General features: G+C 35.8%; 1 protein-coding gene across 3 annotated transcripts in view; it reads right to left on the bottom strand.

The window, feature by feature from the left end:
- LOC132117474 (transcription factor COE1-A-like) overlaps nt 1-25133 on the bottom strand; it is a 115280-nt gene that overhangs the window by 14760 nt on the left and 75387 nt on the right. For all 3 annotated transcript variants that reach the window (XM_059526779.1, XM_059526778.1, XM_059526777.1), the window contains exons 7-11: nt 23583-23664; nt 21666-21807; nt 15179-15309; nt 11469-11595; nt 86-174 (exon numbers count right to left, since the gene is read on the bottom strand). In XM_059526779.1, coding sequence (XP_059382762.1) covers nt 86-174; nt 11469-11595; nt 15179-15309; nt 21666-21807; nt 23583-23664 — 571 coding nt within the window. The remainder of the gene's footprint in view (nt 1-85; nt 175-11468; nt 11596-15178; nt 15310-21665; nt 21808-23582; nt 23665-25133) is intronic.

Genomic DNA, 25133 nt, shown 5'->3' with positions numbered 1-25133 from the left:
AATAAAAACATTTCAGTCCAGACAATTACTGCATTTAGTGTCTGTTGCTGAACAAACAGCTTCGATCTGAAATTCGATTTGGTACCTTTGGCAAGCGTTCAGGGTCTCCTGGATGCCGAGGTATCACCTTCTGTAACCGCTGAAAACCGTAGTCTATGGTGGGTTCATTCAGAGCTGTGGACACAAACAAAAGAGACAAAGCCCTCATTTTTTTAAGTAATTTTAGAAGACTGGTAAGATTTTTCCCTTTTAATGTGCTGCTAAGAATAAAATGCTTAGCATATTTTAGGAATAGAGCTGAACATGGACATTTAGTTGGTGCATTATCTTTTTTTTTTAAATATACACAAAATTGAGTCCAACCTAGAGTAATAACTCTTCAGAAAGTGCAATAATAATATATACAACAGTTCTAATGGAAGTCATTTAAAATTGTTGGGAATTGTTGTGCGCCCATGTTAAGTGCAGCAACGCATATAGTGTGAAATCACAGGACGTTTATGTTTTACGTTTCACGCAGCAATTACTTTGCATAAAGTCTTTATGCTGTCAGAAACATGAAAGCCTGTCTCTCAATCTGAGCGAGGGATGAGATGGAGGACAGGAGAGATGTTAACAAGCTATCTGACACCATTTGCTCCTGTAATGGACGGAAGATGGATGTAGAATATCTGCTCATGACGACACTTTGTTTGTGAAGTGCCACAGTTTAGAGAGTCCGCTTAGAAGTAGGGGAACCAAAAAACAACAACAACAAAACTCCTATAACTGCTTTAGCATTCAAGACAGCTCTAACCAGCTAAGACAAGACAAACTACATTTTCTACAAAGTATTTATATATATATATAAATATATATATATATAAAAGTATCCTAAAAAAGTATCACATGTTCTGAAAAAATATTAAGCAGCAGAACTGTTTCCAACTTTGATAATGAATCGTCATATTAGAATGATTTCTAAAAGATCATGTGATAATGATCCTAAAAATTCAGCTTTGCAACACAGAAATAAATGATAATTTAAAGTATAATAAATTTAAAAACAATTATTTTAAATTGTAATAATATTTCACAATATTACTGTTTTTTCTGCATTTTTGATCAAATAAATGCAGGCTTGATGAGCAGAAGAAACTTCTTTCAAAAACATTAAAAATAGTAATGTTTCCAAACTTTTGGTCTGTACTGTATATATATATATATATATATATATATATATATATATAAATACACACATACACACACACACACACACACACACACACACACAAAACACAGTAAAAAAAACAACAGAACATTATATTATATTATATTATATTATATTATATTATATTATATTATATTATATTATATTATATTATATTATATTATATTATATTATATTATATTATATTATATTATATTATATTATATATCATTTTGTAATATGAAGATGACATTTAATAAATAATATTGATTAAATTAATTCAAATATATTAGTAATTATACAAAATTAAAAAATGATAAAATAATTCTATAAATTAATATTTAGAATTGTATGGTAATAAATATTATAGTATGTAATTATTAATATTATATTATATTATATCACATTAATATGTACAATAATATATCTTAAATTGTTTATTAAATCTAATAAATTAATAGCAAAAAGTACTTTTTCATTGTGCAAAGCATTTACTGTAACATATAGTGGATCATAACACGAAATACGTTAATCCTATATTCGTATTATATTCATAACAGCTTGTGTTTTACAGGTGCCAAGTTGTTCGCTGTCCTCTGTGTTTTGGTTAGCATGTGGTTCAGTGTTCGTGGGATCCAAAAATGGCATCTGATTAAGCCCAAAATATGTATGTATTGCAAAACGTTCATAAATAACATGTCATTTGAGTGTCTGGTCCCAAGGCTGTTGAAGGATGGATGTGTGAGAAGAAAGAGAAAAAAGAGGAAGAGAGAAAGAGAGAGTGGTTTGGACAGTTTGAGTGTGAGGGAGTGTTAGGGGTTGCTGGGGCATGAAACGTAGGTACTTTCCTGTCGGTTGGAGCAGATGGTTAAGATACTGTAAATTCTGTTTAAGTTATATCAAAGTTAGTTCTTGGCAATTAAGAACATATAGGTTATATAATATATAATGACCACATAAGTGCTGCTCTTCACAGTTATTGCAGCTATAAATGACCTCTCATTATACAGTTACTCGGAAATATTGGTTGATAAAATCTAATTAATCTCAAAACTTGTCTGGATGAAAGGGAAGGAAAGCTGGCGTGTCTGTGTATTGCTGTTTGCGGGCGTCTGTTAATAAAGTGATATGGAGATGGATGAGTCTCAAACACATTCACATGCCTGTATGTGTCAGGAGGACTTCACTCCTCGCTTATTGCCATTGATTTCTACATTGTGTCCAATCCTCTCACTCAGCCTGGGGAAAACATTCACTTACAGAGAGAGAGAGGGAGAGAGAGAGAGAGAGAGAGAGAGAGAGAGAGACAGTGTGTGTGTGTGTGTGTGTGTGTGTGTGTGTGTGTGTGTGTGTGTGTGTGTGTGTGTGTGTGTGTGTGTGTGTGTGTGTGTGTGTGTGTGTGTGTGTGCGGGGAAAAAGGGGAATTGTCTTAATGAATTGATATCTTGGTACCAATCTCAATGAAATAGTATTTTGCATCTAATCTAATGACATTTATGCATTTTAGAGTGTGAATGGTTGTGTATTCAAACACTTTTTTTTGTGGGCCACTACACCAAAAGAGTTGTATTTGCAATGTATTTGTGATTTAATGTACATTAACAACTACAGTAGATAAATATAATGTAATGTAATATAATTTAACCCCATTTTGTAATAACTTAAACAATAGCAACAATGTCAATCACAACATATTATATTATATTATATTATATTATATTATATTATATTATATTATATTATATTATATTATATTATATTATATTATATTATATTATATTATATTATATTATATTAGTAAAATTCTTTATTCAATAGAAATCATTTATTAAATATATGATAATATGCATCAAGAGATGCATGTAATAAATAACAATACAAACAACAATGATTGTTATTAATCAATACGTATTAATATGTTAATTAATAAAAGCTAATTATATTTTTCAATGTGTATATAATAGAATAGAATAGAATAGAATAGAATTAAGACCTTTATAAAACTTTTAGTAACATTTATACATCAAATTATGCAATTATAAATCAATATCATGCATTTTTATGTGTGACTTTCAGACTTGTGGGCTACTGTGTGTCTGTTCATTAAAATAAAACAAATAAGTCAATAAATGAAGTGATGCATGTAATAAATAAATAAATAAAAACTGTATCACTAAATGCATACATGCATACATATATACAAAAGCAATCATGCATTCTAAAATCACAGTATTTCTTGAGTCACGTTCTAAACCACTTTCGAAAAATGACCCTAGTCCAGACTGTGTTTGTGAAGAAGCGGTTTCTTATGAAAGAACCTTTCGTCCACTTTCGACACAGGCTGAAACTGCGGGTCATTGTGTCCCTCAAGAGTATACGAGTTTCCAATTTGATATACTTTGATTTGGTCACCACATCCTCTAGCCCTCCCTTAAAAGAACACAGATATATCAAGGATTATATAAAAAATAATCCTTCAAGGGTCTAACAAGGGACAAACTCGAGTGAATTCTCAGAAGGTGAACTATTCAAATATCTCTACTGTATGAAAAGTTTCTCTTCCCAAAATGGGGAAGTGGGATTGTTGTTGGCCTAACATTTCACTGTAGTCAAGTGCAGTATTCACTACATGCGAAACAAGCGCTAACCACACAGTAAGTATTTATAGCTTGGCCTAACTCCACTTCTTCAAACTGTTTTATTGTTTTCCTCGTATTAATACCACATGGCATCAATTTGCAATGGGATGTTGGTTTATAGCTCTCCCTTGGTAGCTTTAGCGGTTAAATAGCCAAAAATAACCTAAGAGAGAGAAGTACTGTATCGAACTGTGCTACTAGCTAATTTAGCGGCCTAAAATGTTTCAGAAGGGAGTTGTTAAAAAAATATATCAGTTTGAACGTGCTAGCATGGTGATGGCAAACAATCCAACACATCTGCTGTAGTATATATCATATATTGTTATGATACTGGAAATCCATAGGCCTATGACAGTTCTACCTGGCCTAATGTATCTGAACTTAATGGATTTGTAAGAAATTTGCATGTTAACCAAACAAAACAGAGATTATCATGAGTCTGTGCAAACATTGTAGTGTCCACAAAGAGAGAGCAGGATCGATGAATAGTGCCACTGCCGCAACGTCTGTGAGCTGTCAGCACAGAAAGATTGGCGGATGCGGTCACACTGATATGAACATCACTGACAATAAATGAATGAGCAAAAACAATGCGTATCACTTATTTCTATCTCTCGATCTCTGAGAAGAATCTCCTGCAATCACAGAGATCAATTCTTATTGAAATTTCATGAGGGCAGATCCAAGCCTCATCATATTTCACTATAATGACCTGGACGAGGGAATGATGTGAGTAGACAGACAGTGTGGAAAGAGGAGACAGGGAACCATGAGGTAAGTCCTCATTTAATTTGAGGATAGTAAAGTGGCGTGATGGGTAGTGGTTGGATACGTAATTGCCTACTGCACATACACTCACTCTACAGTCGAGCCAAACCCATACAACATCCAACAGATACATGCAATTCATTGATTCAATTGATGTTAAAAGTGATTTGTGGATGAATGTGAGAATTGCTTTTTTGTCCGTTGAGTTGTTGCCTTACATCCCATGTTAAAGGGACAGTTCACCCTAAAATGAAAATTCTGGCATTGATTACTCACCTTCAGAACACAAAAAAACACAAATTAAGGCCCTGTTTACACTGGTGCATTTTCATTTCAAAATGGTGTTTTTAAATTAAAATGAACCTCGTCTACACTGACGTTTTCAGTGCGTTTCAGAAACTATCTCCACCTACACTGCACAGCCGAAAACCAGCACATGGCCATTAATGCAGGTACAGCCGTAGATGCCCTATTATGCAAAAGTTATGTGTTCAGAATAAAAACACACTAGTGTAAACTAAGATGTCTATGGAGGGTCAGTAAGCTCTTGGATTTAATCAAAAATATGAAGAGTTTGTTTGCAAACTAATGTTTTTATGTTAGCATGCTTTTATTGTGTTAGCTGTATTTTTTGTTATTTTATAACCTAATCAAAATAATGCAACTGCAGTTTGTTTGAGATTAATTGGATGCACAATGCACAATGCAAAAACGTGATTTGTGAAAATTGTTAAAAACAGAGTTAATTTGTGTTTGAAGATGAATGAAGGACTTACGGGTTTGGAAAAAAACATGTAGGTGGGTAATTCATGACAGAATTTTTATTTTCAGGTGAACCATCCCTAAGTTTTGTTTTTTCTTTTTAAAACATTCAAATAATACTGAGTCTTTAATCGACATGACAAACACAATCAAATTGAACAGATAAAATAAAGCAGATCCAAATAAAGAATTAAATATATAACATAATAAATTTTATTGTAGAACCAGTGTTTGAATCAAATCAAAATAAAATCTATTTTAACGTTATTGAATCAAAGCGAATCAATCAGATGTATAATTTATTCTATTCTAACCAGTTTTTGAATCAAATTCGAACAAACTGAATCTAGCTAAATAAAAGCAAACTGAACATTATCGAATCAAAGTAAATTAATCAAATTCATAACAAAATCAATAAAATCCAAGAACCACCAGAACAGGCACTCTAGCAGCACTAATATGGTTTATTTTAGATTGTCTTTCACTAAAACATTATTTTTAGAATGTTTGGATCAAATCAAACGAATTAAATAATAATAATAATCGAGCATCGTGTTAGTTCAGTCAGGCCACGTTAGTCACGCTTGCATCATCTGACAGTCAGCTGCTCCTGACGTGTACCAATCCAGTCTTGACACCGATCACCTGCGGTCTATTTAAATTCCCTTTCTTCAGTGTCTCTTCCATCGCATTGCTGCTTGCAATTAACTCCCTCCTCCAACCCCAACTCCACCAACTGAACCTGTAATCCGATCTAACTTGTTCTTTCTTTACAGTGTCTTCATTGGAAGCAGTCTCTATCACATTTTGTTTACAACTCATGTAATTGTGAATTGTAATTATATATGCTCATAATGGTTCTGTTCTGTACCCCAGGGGGGTTTGTCTTGCTGCTCTCCCCGCTATGTCCAAGCATGGCTGCATGGACAGGCGTGTGGAGTGTTGCCCAGAACATAACCATACCGCCAATACTTAACTGTATGCAATTATAATTGTCATAAATATACTTGACGGAAGTGGTCCTGATTGAAATAATAGAATTATGAAATCAAACTGATGGAATAAAAGCTAGAAAATAAATGATTGTATTCCACAACCAGAAGGTCCAGTGGTGTGTCAGCACTGTGATATGGATCGTCTTTCATTTTTTTTTACAAATTAAATTTAAAATAAAGAATCCAAATCAATTAATTAAAAATCATTGATTATGTTCTATAACGAGTAGACCGTGAGCTCTGCCGGAACTGTCTGTTTTAATCCCTAAAAATGTACCAATTTGGACCGAACAAAATGAGTTGAATCTACGAAAGAACTGATTCTATTCCAAAACCATCCGGTCCGGTGCTTTAGCAACCATGATGCACAAGTTGTCTTCCCTTAAAACAATGTTTTTCAAGAACGTTTGAATCAAATCCGAATTGAATCAGACAAAACAGAATCAAATTGAAAGTTACCCACTCAATACCGAATCTGTTCTTGGAACAAGCAGGTCCGTGGCTCTGACAGCTCTAAGACTGCATGGATCATCTTTAACTAAAACTCCTATCCTTTTCCTGCTGTAGTACTGCAGTTATAAGCAAGGGAATGTCATCACTTCCCTCCCCCTTCATCCCAGAGGGCGCATGTATTTCCCCCAGGTACGAGCTGAAGGCAAGAGCTCTGGGGGATCAATACCCACGGCAGTGGAGCGTTCAATACCTCTGAATTATTGCTTCATTCTTCTCCCCTTATTATAGATGAGTTATTTTTTCCAAGCCACACCACTTTAAGATCAATAAAGAACAATCTTATTCTTGTCTTTCGCCCTCTCTCATTCCACCACATTTTTTCTTTATAATGTTGCATCTTTATGTTACAAAACAACTGCCGGTATAAGAGATGTTGGAGGCAGGTTTAGAGGAAGTGTTGCTGAAGTTCACTTTCTTTATACAATGAAGGAAATGTTTCTTTGCATGAGAGAACTATACACAAATATATTACATGCAGTGTGTTGTATTTTAGACTAGAGCTGTTTTTCTCATTACTTTGAGTAACCTAAAACCACTCTTGTGTTTTTTCTGCTTGGTGTGCTGACTAATAGCGTATTTCCATTGTGCTCTTGTTTTCACTGAGGCTGTGTTATATAATAAAGCCTCAAAACTTGTCCTTTGGGGTCTTGTTAGCAGTGTGTGTGTGTGATTCATCTACAGCACTACTAGCCGTTGTGACCGCTGCAGAGATATCTGGTTATAGTCCGATCTTGCAGTGACCTGGAATTGCCTGGAATCTAATTGGAGGTGCTTGTCCCTTCCGACAATAAAGCATTAAGTTGGCAGCAGTAGATCCTGCAGAATTTTTAACGTCACCAATTACTGCAGAAAAGGCGCTTTGCTATCAAGAGGCGATATTTGGTTAAAATGATAATAAACATTTTTACCGTTATATGGGATGCTAGTAGAATTTTCAGCTATACTATCAGAAAGCAAAATCAACATGTCATAGAAATGGACTAAATGTATCATTATGTATTTAAATTAAATTTAAACCTAATTTAAAACATAACTGAAATATTTTAATAATGATACTGTATAATTACATAACAATATAATAATACAAATGTAAAATATTCAAGTTATTTTACTCACTAATCATTTGTTATTCCAAAGTATATATTCCATTAAAATGCAACAAGTTGCTCCAATTTTACAATGACATTTTGTTTTGATGTTGTAACCAATCACATATTTTTTCAAACCCTTCCCACCAACCATAAACTGCTTTAATCAATTCCTGATTTTATTTATTTATTTATTCACATTGGAAATATGTGAAGTTATGCAAGTAAAATATATTTTTTAATGACAACTTTAAAGGAAAGTAGTGATTTGGCATCACTGTTACACATTACATAATGTTACATAATTGATAAAACAAATCAAACTCAAAATTCTGAAATTAAATCAAATGAATTGAGAACAGAATGGAAAACATGGCCTTTCTGTCTCAGATCTGTTTCCCTGCGATTCTTGAGAATGTTACGGCAGTTCCATAGGCAGGATTTGTCTCTGTTACTCCAATGGTTTATCGATTGGCACTTTGCACTTCCTCCTAACAAACACACGCCGCTGACATTCAGTTTTAAAAGTGACACAGAACCTACACTGTCAATTATATGAGATGTATTAGTTTGTCCCCAGGGATCTCTATATGGTGTCCAGTACAACAGAAACACCAGGATGAGAGAGAGACAGACAGACAGAGAAACAGACAACTCTGCTGAAAAACACTAGCCTTAAACCAGACTAAAGTGGTTTGCAGGTTTTAACTGTTAGGAACAGGGATGCAGCGAGATATTAAAATTCTGGAGTGTCTACTTACACTATGTGAAAATAGTCCACCTTGTTGGCAGAAGCTGTTTACACTAACTCGGCCCACCAGTATGTGACTGGGGTAGTCAACACTACAAAACATGATCCTCTAACAACAGCTCCAGTGCTGTAGATGGTGAATTGCGTATCGTACTCTTATTGATGCGAACGACCCCGGTTAGAATAAGTGGCTCAAGCAGCGTTAAACACTCTGGAAGCAGACTTCCAGGTATATCAGGTGTACTGTTGTATGGAAACAATACATCTATATACGTGCTTTATTTTTAATTACGCTGTACTTCATCTATACTCTCATTCTGGGGTAAAAATCAAGGACCTTTTTGCTGCCGTACCATCGGTGCAGCAGGTGCAGTGATACTACACAGCACTTGTAAATAGTCCCCAGCTAGTTTGTGTGGTTGTGTAGTAGACATATTGACCTAGACAATCGCAACACAGTGTAACTACAGAAGAGTCGAGTTTTAAATTGGAAAAATATAGAAACTCTTTGGTCATTTTTGAATAGAATCAATATAGAATCAATGATCTATGTTAAGCTAAGCTAAAAGTGCTGCCGCCAGACCCGGAAATCGGCTAAATAGATTCGAAAACGGTAAAACTCAACTGTTTAACTCTAGGGGAGTTGGAAAATGGGCCTATTTTCAAAAAAAGTGGAGTGTTCCTTTAACAAAAGAATGTGTTTTGTAACTTTATTATACTACAAAAACTCTCAAACAAACCTTGACCAGTATTTTCATGTAAAACACAGCCCAAAAGCACAGACTTTCTTGTGTCATCGTCTGCAAGACCTTATGTTCAACTTATGTTCTTGTTGTGGTTGACTGATTTAGCCATTTATGGATTCCGTCTTCAGTTGTAGTTTCCAGGTAGCCATTGATTAATGCCCGGCCAGAGCCTGGCGGGAGGCGTCCGTGGCTTTGCCTGTATTGATTCAATTAGTTCTGAGGGTTTGCTAGTGTTCTATGCAAATAGCCTTTGCTATAGCGGCCTAAGCTAACAGAGACTGATTAGCATCGCCAGCTGTCTGCCAGGGTACTGCTAATACCCATGCCAGCTGCCATCTTAATGTGCCAGTTGCTTAACGTCGGTGATGCCCTGAAAGGTGCCAACTTGAGTTCATTTTCAAGAGTAAGGTACAAGATTAGTTCAAAAAGCTGAAGGTTACCTGTAGCACAGCTATAAGTTTGAAGATTTACACTCAAAGGCACGAATTTCACTACATTTGCTTCTGTTTCTAAAGATTTTCTGAGAGAAACGTCTGATATACTCGCAGCAGTGGGTGAAAGAAATGAAATAATGAATTTGCCATCTGTGTCTTCCTTTCAGTGTCACTGGTTGCCACCTACAACTCTGATACCATGTCTATCATGGAACTTAATTTCTGTGGAAGCACATACGGTTTCCTTCTCCTTTCCTCACTGGAACGAGTCGGTCGTCCATCTGTGCACCAGATAAGCTATTTTTCTCTTTTAATTCGCCTTTGATTTAGAATCACTTTCAAGTGTGTTCTCTTGTTTGTGTGGGTGTGTGTGATGATTTAACACCAGTGTGGATGTACAACCAAAAAGCAACAGAAAAAAAATAACAACCATGAAATTAGGCAGTGAGCTGACTTTTGACCTCATGGAAGAAATAGGCATTGATCGGTAGGGGTATGAGGTAAGACCAAAGCGCAATTGCGTTGCCTCACAAACACTGGAGGAACTGATAACAAAAGGTCAGCTTTTTGTACATAAAGTATATATCTGGTGCCTTACATAATTTTGTAAAATAAACTCTTAAAATATTTAATTTGTCAAACAGTTAAATACAGTGTATAAACATATATGTCTAATAGTGTATATTCATACTGTGTATACAGTGTATATAGAACAGAAATCTGTAATTTTGTCATTTGTATGTGACTCTACTGGGCCAAACGTTTTTTGTTTGTTTGTATATTTATGCATGAATGGTTTCATGTAAGCTGCGCAGTTTGTTTCACTGTTTAAATGGCTTCAATATGGTCGCCTATAAAATGCAGCTTGTTTTCTTCCTTAATTGTAACAGGTTTTATGAGCATTAGCGGTTATATTTTCTCCATCAACAGCAATCAAGCTTACAAAGCTGTACTTCTGAGAACCTGAGGGTTTGTGTGTGTGCTGGTGAGAAAAATCAACAGCAGTCTTTCATATAGCAAATAATTCTATGTGTTCTATACAAAAAGATCCAAATTTATACCCAAAATACATATCTACTCAAAAATAAAAAGTATTACATCCTACGCATACCTCTTTAAATAAAAGTGGAATTTAAAAAAAGAAATATGAATAGGATTTTATGCATCCTGTACATACTCAAACTTTTGGAAAATACTGTTCACTGCACAGAAACTCATAATCTTAATAATATAATTACTTGTAACATTTTTAAATTTTTTGAAGAAAATGCAAATGGGGTTTGCATGTTTGTTTGGTTCTAGTCTATTCCCTTTCTCTAGGTATAACTTAGGTTCCTCCTCCAGAGCAAGGGGAAGTTTATTTTTTAATGACATTTGAAAAAGTAATAGCTGTGTCCAATCTGGACATTTAATAAAATCAAGTTACACTTTATTTCAAAGTAATCGGGGTAATTATACATTTAAGTACTGAGTAATATTAATTACATGTATTGGGTTAGGATTAGGGATTACATGTAACATGTAAACAAGGATCCCATAAAATAACGTGTTAATGTTTCGTTTTTTTAAGATAAACAGCTTACCTGTGTAGATGAATCTTCCTGGTGTGCCTTTGCAAAACTGTTTGGATTTATAGGAGAGCGTGACCTCTACCACCCCGGGGATGTGACGCGGAGGGGTCTGAACTCTGATGGCATGAGGCGTGATGAGCTGTGAGGAGAAAACCAGAAAAAGAGAGGATGTTAGACTTAAGGAGTTCTATACCTGGAGATACCTGGCATTTCCGTTCTGCTCAATGGCAGTTGCTTGGCTGGCACAGTAAGTATGAGAATTGAAATCTACCATATTTGACAATGGGCGCTCAGTTCTGAAGCTCGGTTGTTCATCATTAGAGCCGTAAAAGCCATGTGACTAAATAATAGCTCTGAAGTTTCAGGAAAATAATGTCAACAAACACAATCACTTGTGATATGAAAGGCAACAGATACTGACACTAAATCTCACATTGACAAAAGTTAATGAAAAAAGTTTCAGAACAGTGAAGTTAGTTCTGAGAAAAACTCTAGCAGCATTTGTTGGCAAAAGGTAGTTGTGTTTTGTTTGTTCATTTGCCCTGGCTGATTATGTTCTTTGATCCAGTTCTGATCAGTAAACTATGTGTGTGTTTGTACGTGAGTGTATGAATCTAGTCTAATCAGTATCAGGCTGTTTATGGTGGGTGGTGAAGGTGGCGTAGATGAAGGCTGGAAGAGGACAGGTGGAGCTCCTCAGAGACGTAATTAACAGCACACTGTCTTTCAGCATCTCACAGTCTATGTGCATGTGGTTCATATGAGCTGTTGTCTGAAACATCTTTGAACATTTGTCTCTCACAGTCATAAACTTCATTTCAAAACAGTAAACAAGTGAACTTAGCTTGACAGCATTTATGGCATTAGACGCACTCCGGATGCAAGAGCGTTTCAAAATGTAGCCAGCAAAGTTGTGCTTCCTTTTGAGAGAGCTCATTGCGGCCAAGTTCTAGTCAGGGTAATCATAGAACGCAAAATAAATGTGGAAAATATGTGAAAAATAAATCCAAAATTCCAAAAGGAGTCAAGAGAAAGGTTGACTGAATTCCGTATAGCACATTCGTTTAGAGTGACAGGAAAAAGAGTTGTAGCACACTAGTGAAATTAACTGGTGTCTACAAAACTAATCATATACTAACACTAAAATAGATCAATCTGAACAAATTATACCATTTTACCCAGTATTTATGTGGTTTATGTTGTTAGCTTAGTAAACTGTCAAACTGGAATCAACTGTGAATGAATTGTATATTCGGTGTTCCAGAGTTTGTGCCTATCTAGAGTATTCCAGATCATTCAAAAGTATGCAAATGTAAATGTTTGGGCAATGCCAGTGCTATTAAAGAATGGTGATAAAAAAGTGAAATAAAATATAAATATTACACACACACACTATATATATATATATATATATATATATATATATATATACATTAAAGAGGTAAATAGAGGTATTAAAAAGCTAATGAAAATAACAGAAGCAAATAACAAAATGACTAAAGTGTAAACAAAAAATTTAAAAAAGTTATTTTAAAATATTCATAAATACTATAATAGAAACTCTTGTGCTTGCATTCTTATATGTATGTTATCAGACTTTATACATACACAAACACATTGCAAGCATTAAAGTAAAAGTATTCTGAATACATGAGCAGAGAGAGGTAACGCTTTATAGGTTAGGGAATACTATTCACTATTCACAAGTTGCTTATTAAGGCTATGTTTACATGACAATGATGTAGACAAAAACTGAAAAGTTTTTTTCACTGTGTCTCAGTTTCAAGCATACATGAAAGCATTTTCAAAACGTTATAAATATATAGGTTTATACATATCCATGAAAACGGACAAAAAAGCTGTATTACGTATGCCAGGCCAGTAGTTGGCGCTGTCCCCTTGTTAGTAAACAGAACCTTTAGGGAAGTGACGATTAGATGTTGTATATGATGCATATATACAAAATGTCATTGTCGTGTAAACAAAAAAGTTTAACGTTTTGGGCTTAAAAACGTTGTCGTGTGAATAGCCTCTAACATGCATATTACTAGCATATTGGTTGTTTGTTCTGCATGGCCATATTCTAGGTCACTTAAGCCTACCCCATACATAAACATAACAACAGAAACTACCTAAAAAGCAAATTAGGAGATTATTGGGGGAGAATAGTTCATGTATAATCTTAGTTAATAGTGAATTTGTTCCCCATTCTGAAGGATTACTGAAGTTTAAATTGAATCCAGTACAATCATCACAGTATACTCTGTCTGGGGTGCGTTCCCCAAAAGCGTTGTTAGCTAACTATGGTGATAAGTTCCATTGAACTATTTTGTTAACTACGGATCTTGCAACCATAGCAGCTTTTGGGAAATGCAACCTTGGTTAGTCTATAAGTGGCTATTTGTTCCTAACTGCCCATTTGACTACTACAGTACCACACATGCTACAGAAAGACACAAGATCTCTTCGAAGCCCGAAAAAAGGACGTCTTTGAAGCACAGTGTTAATGAATGCGGCTATTTGAGAACGACAGACAAAAATGACTGTGTTCAGAAGACAGTGAATTGGTAGGAGGAGAAGAAATGAAAGAAACAGATCTTCCTTGAACCCTCCCCTGCTCTTGTTCTCTTCCTCTCTCGTTAGATGCTATCTGTGGTAATCAGATCCCCGCTGGCACTGCAGCTGAAGGGAACTACGTGGCTCTTGATGGGCCCCCCGTGTACGGGGGTCAAGGGGTCAGGAGGTAAAGGTCACAAGGTTATGAGGTCCACAGGAACCGCTATAGGGAGATTTCAGCACAGTGTATTTAATCGGTACCAGATGTAGTTCATCACACACACACACACACACACACACACACACACACACACAGTCATTAGCTCGTTTAGCACTTAGCATCAGCAGATCAAAGAGGTTAGCTGAATATGCAGTGGGGAAATTTGTATCAGGGTTGGTGCTTGATGAACACTCAGTAGTCATGAAGAGTGGCGGTCTGAAGTGAAAAGTACTACAAAACACTCCAGATCAATGTGTTTGTGCATGTGATTCGCCACCACTGATTTGAGCACCTTTAAAGCCGCCGCTATTGAGCAGTTAGCCAGCGTTAAACAAGCTGCTCAGTTTCTTGTACAAAACAATTGAGCAGCTACTGAATGTATTACATTTCTTAATCACTTAAGCAGAGTAACTAAATCACCTGCATAATGTCGGTCTAGCACAACACCAATGTATTCTGATAGGACAATGGGTGTCATTGACAGCTTCGGGAAAGGTGACGGATGTAACTGCGTTAAGCTAACAACACTGGAGGACTTTTATTAATGTTGTATTTAGGATATAATTTACACTAAACTAAATGTAGACTATTTTAACTTTGACTAATCAAATTATTCCGCTGAATTATTCCGCTAATATCATGTTTTCCACATGTACATGTTTATGTAGTGTCTTTTCCTCTTTCTTAAGCTATCACTATTTATTAAAGAACTTGGTTATGTGATAATGAAAGCATTGAGGTCAACAATCCATTGTTTTGTATATTTGGATGTACAAATAAATGTGCAATATGGATGGCAGAATCTAAATTCATATTTATGAAAGCTATTTTCCTACCAATAATTATGAGATAAAAAGTTTAAATTATAACAAAAATGATGAGAAAAAGCCGTGAGAAACAGCAAAGTTCAGCTGGACAGATGGCAATATATGACTTGCAAACTCACCTCACTCCAGACTAGCATGGTGCCGAAGATGACCTGCAGCCCGTCAAAGAAGTTGTCTCCGATGATGATGACAGTAGCACCTCCTGTTGTCCAGCCTTCACTGGGACTAATGGCTTTGATACAAGGTGCAGCTGCTTCCAGAAACGCCACAGGACCAATTTAAAGAAAAGAGAAAAGTGAAAATGTGCTTAGTTTAGTTATCCAACATTAGCATTACTTGACCATGATTAGAGGTTTTGTAGAGAACTTCCTAACATTCAGGATCAACATTAGTGCGAGGGTTGCAGATTTCAGGGTTAAAGGTGCCACTCGAATGCAGTTTAAGGGAAGCCTTGACACCTCTCAGTCTCTTATTTCAAGGCCAAAGCAGGAAACCAAAAACACACTAAGAAAGCTCACACAGCTGGATTCAACTAAGAGTCCCATACCACAGGCACTGGAAAAGTGTCGGTGGTTTTCACAGCTCTCGTAGCACACATTAGCCGTAAAAACAAGGGATCACTTACACCAAGAATTCCTATCCAACTCTATATGCCTGAGCTGGCACATCCATACTTTGAGGGCACAGTAAGGAAATGCTTGGGTTGTAGCAGAACAGTGAGACATCGCCTCAAATCATGGGCAGGACTGCCAATAGATTTACTTTTAAAGGTTTAGATTTAAACCTCAATACCTCAGTGTCCAGTATGTCCTACTGTAATTAAGTCACAGTTGATGATGAAATGCAGTTCATGCTGCACTTTCAATGTCTATTAGGTTTAAAATTTATTAAAACAATATTTCATATTTTTAGAGACAACATTAAAATGATTGGGTTTTATCATTCACGTTATTGTTTTCCCCTGGACCCAGACAATTGTTATTTGGTTAAAAATTGTTATTTGGTTAAAGACCCACGGCCAAACTGTTTATCAATTCTTCAAGTGTCCTAAGAGAAGACATTACCATTAAAGTGTGGTTGTATGTCTTGGTGTAAATAAGGTGACCTTAGGCCTCCTGCTGTAGGAGACACGTGTTTTTGTCACCGGGCGTCGAGGTACAGTGGCTCGTTTAGCGTGTTCTGTTTGTTGCTCTCCACGGCGGCCGTGGATCAGTTGCTGAGTGAGAAAGGGACCACCACGGAGAAAGGTCAGTTTGCTTATTAGAGCTGTCTGCTCCCCTCTGAGACGCAGAGTCTCGTGCTAGCAGGGGGCAAAGAAAGCAATTTAGCGGCCGGCATTTACCTGCATTTAGCTCCCAAATGCCAAAGCGTCACTCACTGTAATGAGATATAAAGAGACGAAGGGTTGTGATGGGCCAGCGTGACTGTTAGATCCACACAACACTGTGAGATGCAGGTCAGGTGAGATATATTGTAACCTTGCTAGACTTAGATGAGCTGTTACAGTGAACATGAGGAGTGGAGCAGTATGAGAAACATGTCAGCAGTGCCTAATGATCAGACACATGAGGTCCAACAAATCATTTATGAGAAGCACAAACGATGATTGATGGCTCAAATAAATATTTTTTTCAGCACTGATTTCATAGGTAAATCTGTAATAAATGTATTTATATATATATAAATGTGTGTGTGTGTGTGTGTGTGTGTGTGTGTGTGTGTGTGTGTGTGTGTGTGTGTAAACATTTTTAAGAAGTGCTAACAATGATTGTAGGCTGAAATAAATATAGCATTTTATTAAAATTCTTTTTTAAAATAAAACTAAGATAGTATAATACATGAATCTTTTTTTTCAGCATTTATGTTGTGGGTAAATCAGTAATAAATGTGTTTTATTTATTTATTTAAAATCCACTGGAATGATTTAAATGTGGTCCAACATGGAGCTGTGAATACTCAACTCAAATTAGCCAACATACTTAAAAAATGAACAAGTAAAGGGTCAGGCATGGGTAGAATTTATATATAGAATTAAGGGTATTCAAATTCTTATTTCCACAACAATTTATTTAGCAGTTTGTCATGTTCTGAACATGTCAAGATCATGTATACTATTACAATGATTCATTCCCTTATTATTATTATTATTTTCTAGTATTTTATTAATGAATTATCATTTTTGTTTTATTTGTGATTACACAGTGACTATTATATAGTGACTATATATAGCGACTATATATAGCATTTTCGACTAATGAATTTTAAACTAATGATTTAAGTATTATATAATGTAATTATATCTGTTAAAGTAATAAATGTCAGTCATTTGGAATTTGGAAAATAATCCAAGTAAAGTTATTTAAACCATTTAGAAAAAAAACAAAAAAAAAAACATCTGGCCTCTCAAATACAAAGGCTTTCCACAATTGTGAAATACCAATCATTTGGTTATTAAATTTCAAAAACCTATCATATTTAAAATCTCAAAGGCAAAAAGCTTAATCTGTGGCCAATATTTGAAACCCGCCTTTTGTAATTTGAAAAACATCCCTAAATCCTAATCACAAACAGCTTTAGATTACAGAAAAGAACAACTTCTCATGTTCCGTAAACACATGTTAATCTTCTCTTTTTACATGTCATGTTTGTGTCAGACACTAGAAAAGAAAGAAAACCAGACCTGGAGGCTGAAATGAGACATACACGCACACACTTTGGTGTTTGGTTGGGTGGTAAAGTAGGGAAGATGAGGTGCAATCTGTGGCGGTAATCTTGGCGTGAGTGGAGGTTTTTGGCGGAGGCTGAAATGGTAGCTGGATTAAGCAGATGGAGACGCATGAATCCATCTGATAGGATTAAACTTTCTGTGGCTTTCTCTAAGCCATCTGCTCACCATGCTGCTCTGACACACACACACACACACACGTTTAATTTACAATGTAAAAAATCTCACACACACACACACACACAAAAACCAAAAGACAGGGGTACGAACACAGGGCAAAGCACATCTGAGCAATTACACTTGATCGACACTGTACAGCACAAAAACAACAAAAGTGACAATTTTAGGATATCCCTATACGTGTCCTTTCATGTCATAGTATATTTGATGACAATTAAACTTACCATTTTAAAAGATGTTTTCTCTTATCATGATATCACACTTGGGAGAATATGGGCTGCATTTTCAAAAGATTTAATTCAAATAAATAAATGAATAAATAACTATCACTATTAGCATTGGGAATTGATTTTGAGGGATTGTTCTGTGGTATTTGTTTTTTCTATTACTAAAACATTCCATGCTATTTGACAAAACTAGGACACTTCTATAAAAAATAAAAATACAATACTGATTATTTAATAATTGATAGATATAATATTATTAATATTAATTCCAGAAATAGTTACGAGCAATAATTCCGGTAAGGGAGCTTGGCTGTAGCAACACTAGGGTTGTGTTTTTTATTTGGCTCTCTGTTAATATATTTAAAAGTTAATATAATATATAAAAAATAACTTTTGATATTAGAGTAATGCCAATTTGATCAAAAACATGTTAAAAGTAGAAACTAAAACCACAGAAACTACACAGTGAATTTAAATTCACTGCCCACATAAGGTATATAGCACATTATTGCACACCATGGACAGATTGCATCCCCTTTCCACGTCCCTAGGGTCTGTACTTGGTGCTTTGGGACAGAGAGACTGTCTTCCACTGAGATGCGCTCAGCTGAGCCATTTTTCCTGTTTTCCTTTCCTTATAAACTCATTTAATGCTTTATGTTGGAGTATTTGGGGTCACACACCAACCTCCAGCTCCAAGAGATAAATACATCCACCCAGCTGTTGTTATCGGAGTTGCACTCATTACTGCTGCTCTTTTAATGAAACATTTCAGACCTGATCTGAGGTCAGTTTGGGACCTATTAGAACCTCAACCATGATAAGCCCAATTAATGTCATCCCTTTGCTCATAATTCAATCTGCACCGTAATAAACAATACACAATTAAATTACAGCAGTTACATGCACTTAACAACAGTGGGGGAAAAAAATGGACTGTGGTAATTTTTCACCAATTTTCTGAGCCGCCAAACAGGAAAATGTAAATTTAACAAGCACCATGACATAAAGTTGTGGATAGAATGGATGTCCTGAGCGTGTCCATCTGAAATGCAATAAACTGAAACCCTAATAAAAAAAAACAAAAACAAAAACAGAGGCTTACTGTCAATACAAACTGTAAATCTGTACTTTCTGTCTTTCATCCAAATGCAAACAGACCTCTTGATATCGCTCGATGCCGCCAGCACGCGGCCACAAACCCCAAGAGACCATCACAGCTTATTACACCATATTCATCCACAACCCTAAATCACCACATCATATGTTCTGTTCTTCCATTCAGATCCAACAAATATCCCTGGACATCTAAATCCTTGACAGGCTAAATGGGACACTGATTGGATTGGTCAGACGTCTAGATAAATACTTCAATAGTCTTTGTAAAGCATGTCAGTGTGGGCTTGATCTTGTGCAGATGGGCTCCGCGAAAGCTAACGCTAAAGCTAAACTCCAATAAGAGAATCTACAGCCATAAAACATACCGATAATAAAAAACACCCTATTTCTGAATTTTTTAAGAGCTTTAGCAAATGAGGTAGAAATGGAATTCTGAGACAATTTTTGTCATATATTATTCTACTTTAAAGTTATTATTCGAGTTCTCAGTCGTCAGTAATCTAATGTGATTGATGTGGTGTCAAAAGTGGGATTTTTCCACTGCATTATGTCAGGAGGATTTAAAGGTGAATGTATACTGACAATGCTAATAATACAGAGTGTGCATTAAATCATTCATTTTTTAATAACAACTGTATGCTTTTGCCATGTCGGTCAAGAAGAAAGAGGCCTAGTCATGGACAAAATAAACATTTGAGAGTTGTAACAATCACAGAGGACACCAGAATGTTTTAAAAAATGCATTGGTTTGTATTCTGCAGCCATTTGTAGGTATCCAAAACCATAATGGACAATATTAAGTACTATTATACTATATTAATATTAAGTACTATTATACTATATTAATATTAAGTACACCTCGACAGTCTACAACCAATGTGCGCTGAAAAGCTGGCTGCTAGAAAATACCTATGCACAAATGAATTTCCACTCATTTTCTGAATTCAGTCTCTTGTTTTTATTCACTTATTCAATGTAATGTATTCAAAGTAATGTAGGGAATAGTGAGTGAGAGTATACGGAAGCCAAACTAAAAAAAAAGCGTAATTAGCACTTTAGCATGAGATGGTGGATAAAGATAATCTGACTATAAATATATAATTTATTTAATACTGACAAGCAATGAAATAGTTTGAGATTGTTCTTTACCCAGCATTGTACTGTGTATGTTTTTTGGGTTATCATGCTATTAGCTTAGCAACATGCTAACAACAAACTCCACTGGAATCTCTGTCTAAGAAACAATACCTCAGAGTACCATATAAAAACCATAGTACATGAATTTCCCTCATTAAAATTAACCATGGTTTATTGTAGTAAAAGTGTAGTTACCATGTTTTCGGTGTTGATTACCATTTGTATAACCACAGTTTTACTACAAATACCTTGGTTAAACTATGGTTAGTGTAGCAAAACCATGGTTAATTTGTGTTTATCATGGTTTAACTACCATTTTTTTTTTTTTTTTTTTTGTAGTAAAACCATAGTTAATTTTCATATGGTATGCTAATCATCAGTACCATGGAGCAGTAGATGTCCCATATTTAAAAATCTGTGCTTTTGAATTTGATGTATCTGGCTCTGTGCATAATTTTTATTCTCCGCATTCAATTAAAACCTACCACAGTAATTTCTGCAGATGGAGGGATGGGTTAAAGGAAAAGAGGGAGGGCACAGGTTAGTGCTTTAATTAATCTCTGCTTCATCTTTTACTCTCTCCGCACCACTGGAGAAGTGACTTAAAGGGCCAAAGCTCACAGACGGCTCCGACAGCTTAGCGCTATCTCTCAGCAACTCATTCACACATACTGGATGGAGTTTAAGATTTTGTATCAACACACTATTAGTAAAATGTAGACTTGTGTGTGTTTTGTCAGAGGCTTGCAGAGGCTTACTGCATATTTCATCACAGTATAATAAAGTGTGAGTCTACATGATCTGTCAGGGTCCCTGTTCACAAACTAGCCAACCTCATCTTGCTCCTTCCGATGCCATTTATAGTTTTTTCCTCTTGCAAACCAATAGGGACAGGATGAGTAGGCAGAAAAGACTTTGTATTTTGAATCAGTTTGAAATGTCTGATTCATTAAAATATAGAGTTAAAATAGAGTAAGGGGCAATTTACATAAAATGCGTTTTTCCATTCCAATGCACTATTTTTCCAAAGTCTTTCTGTGTGATGGACCGTATGACCGTTGCACTAGCATCTTGCCTTTTTGGGAGCACAATGACTCCTTCTGTGTGAATGGCCCCTAAGACATCCAAATTCCCAATTAGAAGCCAATTCAATAGAAAGATGCAAATGCAATTCCATTTGTCTGCTAAACTCTTGATGATCAATCCGCAGTAACTCACCGTGCTCCAGATATGATGGTGTTCCCTCCGACGGGTCCAGTCGCCGAGCTCTTCTGCCATGTTTGGAGTTGTTGTGCACGAACATGTTGTCCGAAACAGCCAGAACATGTCCTTCTACACTCACTGTCGTCGACACAACCACCTGTAAAGAAAGGTAAAGGGAATAAATGACAAAAAAGAGTTTTATTTTGTCACTTTGAAGTAAAGTGTCAAATTTTTCTCCCACTACTGGCAACAACTGGAATTGAAGCCTTACCTCATCAGCGGTGCCACGATTAAAGCACTCGCAGTCTCTAAATATTTCCATGCTGAACACTAATTAACACCGCATACAAAACACACTTCTCCGCCTTTCCCACAATGCCCCGCTCTCTCTGATTGATTGTTGATAGAGGTTGGCTCGGATTAATTAAATTAAAAAGAATGCAGTACTTTTGCGCCCTGAGACAATGTGAAGAACGTAATAAGTGTTGGAGGTTGCCATTATGAGTGGCACAAACAGGCCCTCTTAATCTGCAGAGGCCCCCTGGTACCCCACATACTGTAGAGCCTCTTATTTCAATTGCTGTTGAGCTTTGAGAGGAAATTCCACCTCTTCAAAAGAGAAAGGACCTGGTGAAGAGAGGTAAGTCTCTAAGGGACCTGGCTAAGCATATACTTACACTTTTGTTTTTTTCTCTCCCCCTCTCTATCTACATCATTCACTATTTTTTTTTACTCCTCACAGTCCTTGATGTTCAGAGGTGGGATTCCTTTTAATATATCAATTGTTGCTCCTAGACAACAATGAAATAGACATTAGAGAAACAGTTCAATCAAAAAAATGTATTACCCTAGTGACCTTTTTATGATGGATGGATGCACTTTTTTGGGCTTCAAAATCTCAACCCCCTATTCACTGCAATTATAAAGCTTGAAAGAGACAGATATATATATATATATATATATATACTTCTGATCATATGTAATTTTCATAATTAGGTGAACTATCCCTTTATTTCTCCTGCTTCTCAGATTTTTCTCCTGAGAAGAGTACTTTAGTAATCATGTTTCTCCACTAACATTTAAGAAGAGATCCGAACTAAAATAAAAGCTCAGAGATCTTAATATGAGCTCAAACTTCTAAGATCACATCTACGGAAGCCAGTTTCCGCCACTGAATAAATTTTGACTTTATTACTTGCATTTGTTAATCTATATCATGCAATTACGACTTTTTAACTGCAGATGATGCAGATGATTAGTTTATAGACAGAACTATACAAATAGCTGCTGAGTTAATATCTTACTTCAACATTGAATACTGATTCAAAATGGGCTGATAATTTGGAGCCAACTCAATAAAACCTATAGGTAGTAGGAAAGTAAACAAAGTCTATTCATGTTGTTTTAAGATTCATGTATAAAGAGTGTTAGAACAGTGTTTTGTGTGTGTGTGTGTGTGTGTGTGTGTGTGTGTGTGTGTGTGTGTGTGTGTGTGTGTGTGTGTGTGTGTAAGAGTGTTTGTGAAAGCAACAAGGGTCAAATACCAGTGAATGACTGGAGGTCAAGGTCTTGAGTGTCTTGCAGAGCAGTGAGGTTATTTACTCAATGTCTCACACTCAAACACAGTGAGCGACACTGTTGTGCAATTATGCAGAGTGTGTTTACAGGCTCAGAGCCAGATTTGAAATACCATCAAATGCTGAAGAGAGTAAAACTGCATGCAGATAAAGGAATATTTCCCTCCACAAATAATAATTAATGAGAGCACAATTACCCCAAAAATTATACACTGGTATACAAAAACATTCAGAACTAGACCAGATCAGCAAAAGCAGACTAAGAGAGCTGGAAACATTGAGTTAGAAGGATGGTAGGAAAGTGAGCATAAGTAATGAGCTAATGAATGAAAAGGTTAAAAGCTAAATGGTTTACCTGAAAGCGCCGCATGTCCCGTGGATTTCCTGCATTCTTCAGGCAGTTCTGATTGCATTTCAGGAAAAACTTGAGAAAAAATCTGCAAAAGGAGAAAATTGATTGGTTAGCGATGGACTGAAGGAATCCATTGAATGTTCTGAAAAGCTTAAACAGAATAGACAAACATTTAAACACTGTAAATATGCTTGCTGACCAGTTCAAGTTCACCAAACCTCTGACAGTGAAATTAGACAGATCCAATTAGGACAAAAATGTTTGATTCTGATGCCACAGGAGAACCTTTGTAAGTTCCACAAAGATCTTTTGATTCTAGTTCTTAAGAAAACATATATACCTTTAAATAGTTTGAGGAGCGCAATTTTCTTATATGTTGACATACTTCATGTTAAAACAGCAACTAGTGGTGGGACATATAAAAGTCTTTGTCTTTTTTATAGCGAATAGCACACTTGAAAGTGCATTTTATAAACTTTTAAAAGTACAGTAGTTTATCAATGACATTAAAGTTAATAGAGCATTTTAGTTTTTAAATTCTGAATTAAAATACACTGTTTTTGAGAAAAGTCTATCTTATAAAAGCCACCCGAAGACCCTCATGATTGTGTGTCACAGTCAAAAAGTCTTATATAATTATAAACTCTTTACCGTGAGAAATATATTTACTTTTTTCCACATATATAAATACTTTTGTCCAGGTAATTAAATGTCTGAATAACCCCATACTACACCAAAGGTTCTTGATTTAAAAAAGGTTACTTAACTGACGAACCACCACTGTACAACATTTTTAAAGAGACTTTTACACATCCTTAAAGTTCAGTAACACAAACACATGCACAGGCAAACACACAGCAACAGGCAGTGTGCTGAAATGTGGAGCGCCCATCTGTCGTGCAGGGAAACGCTGCTAACACACACACACACAGAGTCCCATCCAAACAGAAAAAACATGTCTGTCTCTCTCATAATCATGGTAAGCAGAAATCGGGCATATTCATGGGCACTAGCACAAACCCTTCACTCACAGACTGGCATTAGAGCTGTAACAGCACAATACCAGCTGCTCTGACTGGCACACAAACAGTGTGTGTGTGTCTAACTGGATAATGCCATGGCACATACCCGTCTGTCAGGACCTTTTTTTCTCATGCATTTCTCTCTTGCCTCTTTGTTTGCAATTCTGTCTGTCTCTTTTGTCAATATGACACTGAATGTGTTAGAAAATGAATCAGCTATTCTTTCTAGAACTCTGTTTCAAACACACCCACGATTGCTCTGTTCCAAAAGCATCGTTGCGACACAAAGGCTGTTCCAAAAGATTGGTAACTTAATTATGCTGCTTGGTAAGACACCTCATTTTAGCCAAATTCTGAAGGCAGTGTAATATGTAGCCTTTACAAAGAAATCAATCCAAGAATGCACTGTTAAAAATTCATTCAAATCTGTCAAGAATGTGCAATTTGTGAATTAATTAAAAGTGAAGTTAGGAAATCTGTTTGCAGATGCCACTTAGTTTTAATATAATGATACTCTCGCATAAAAGTGTGA

Source organism: Carassius carassius, chromosome 36 (assembly GCF_963082965.1).
Source record: "Carassius carassius chromosome 36, fCarCar2.1, whole genome shotgun sequence".
In the NCBI taxonomy this organism is placed as follows: domain Eukaryota; kingdom Metazoa; phylum Chordata; class Actinopteri; order Cypriniformes; family Cyprinidae; genus Carassius; species Carassius carassius.
The sequence above is the reverse complement of the archived record's forward strand: the minus strand, read 5'-3'. Positions and strand labels throughout refer to the sequence as shown.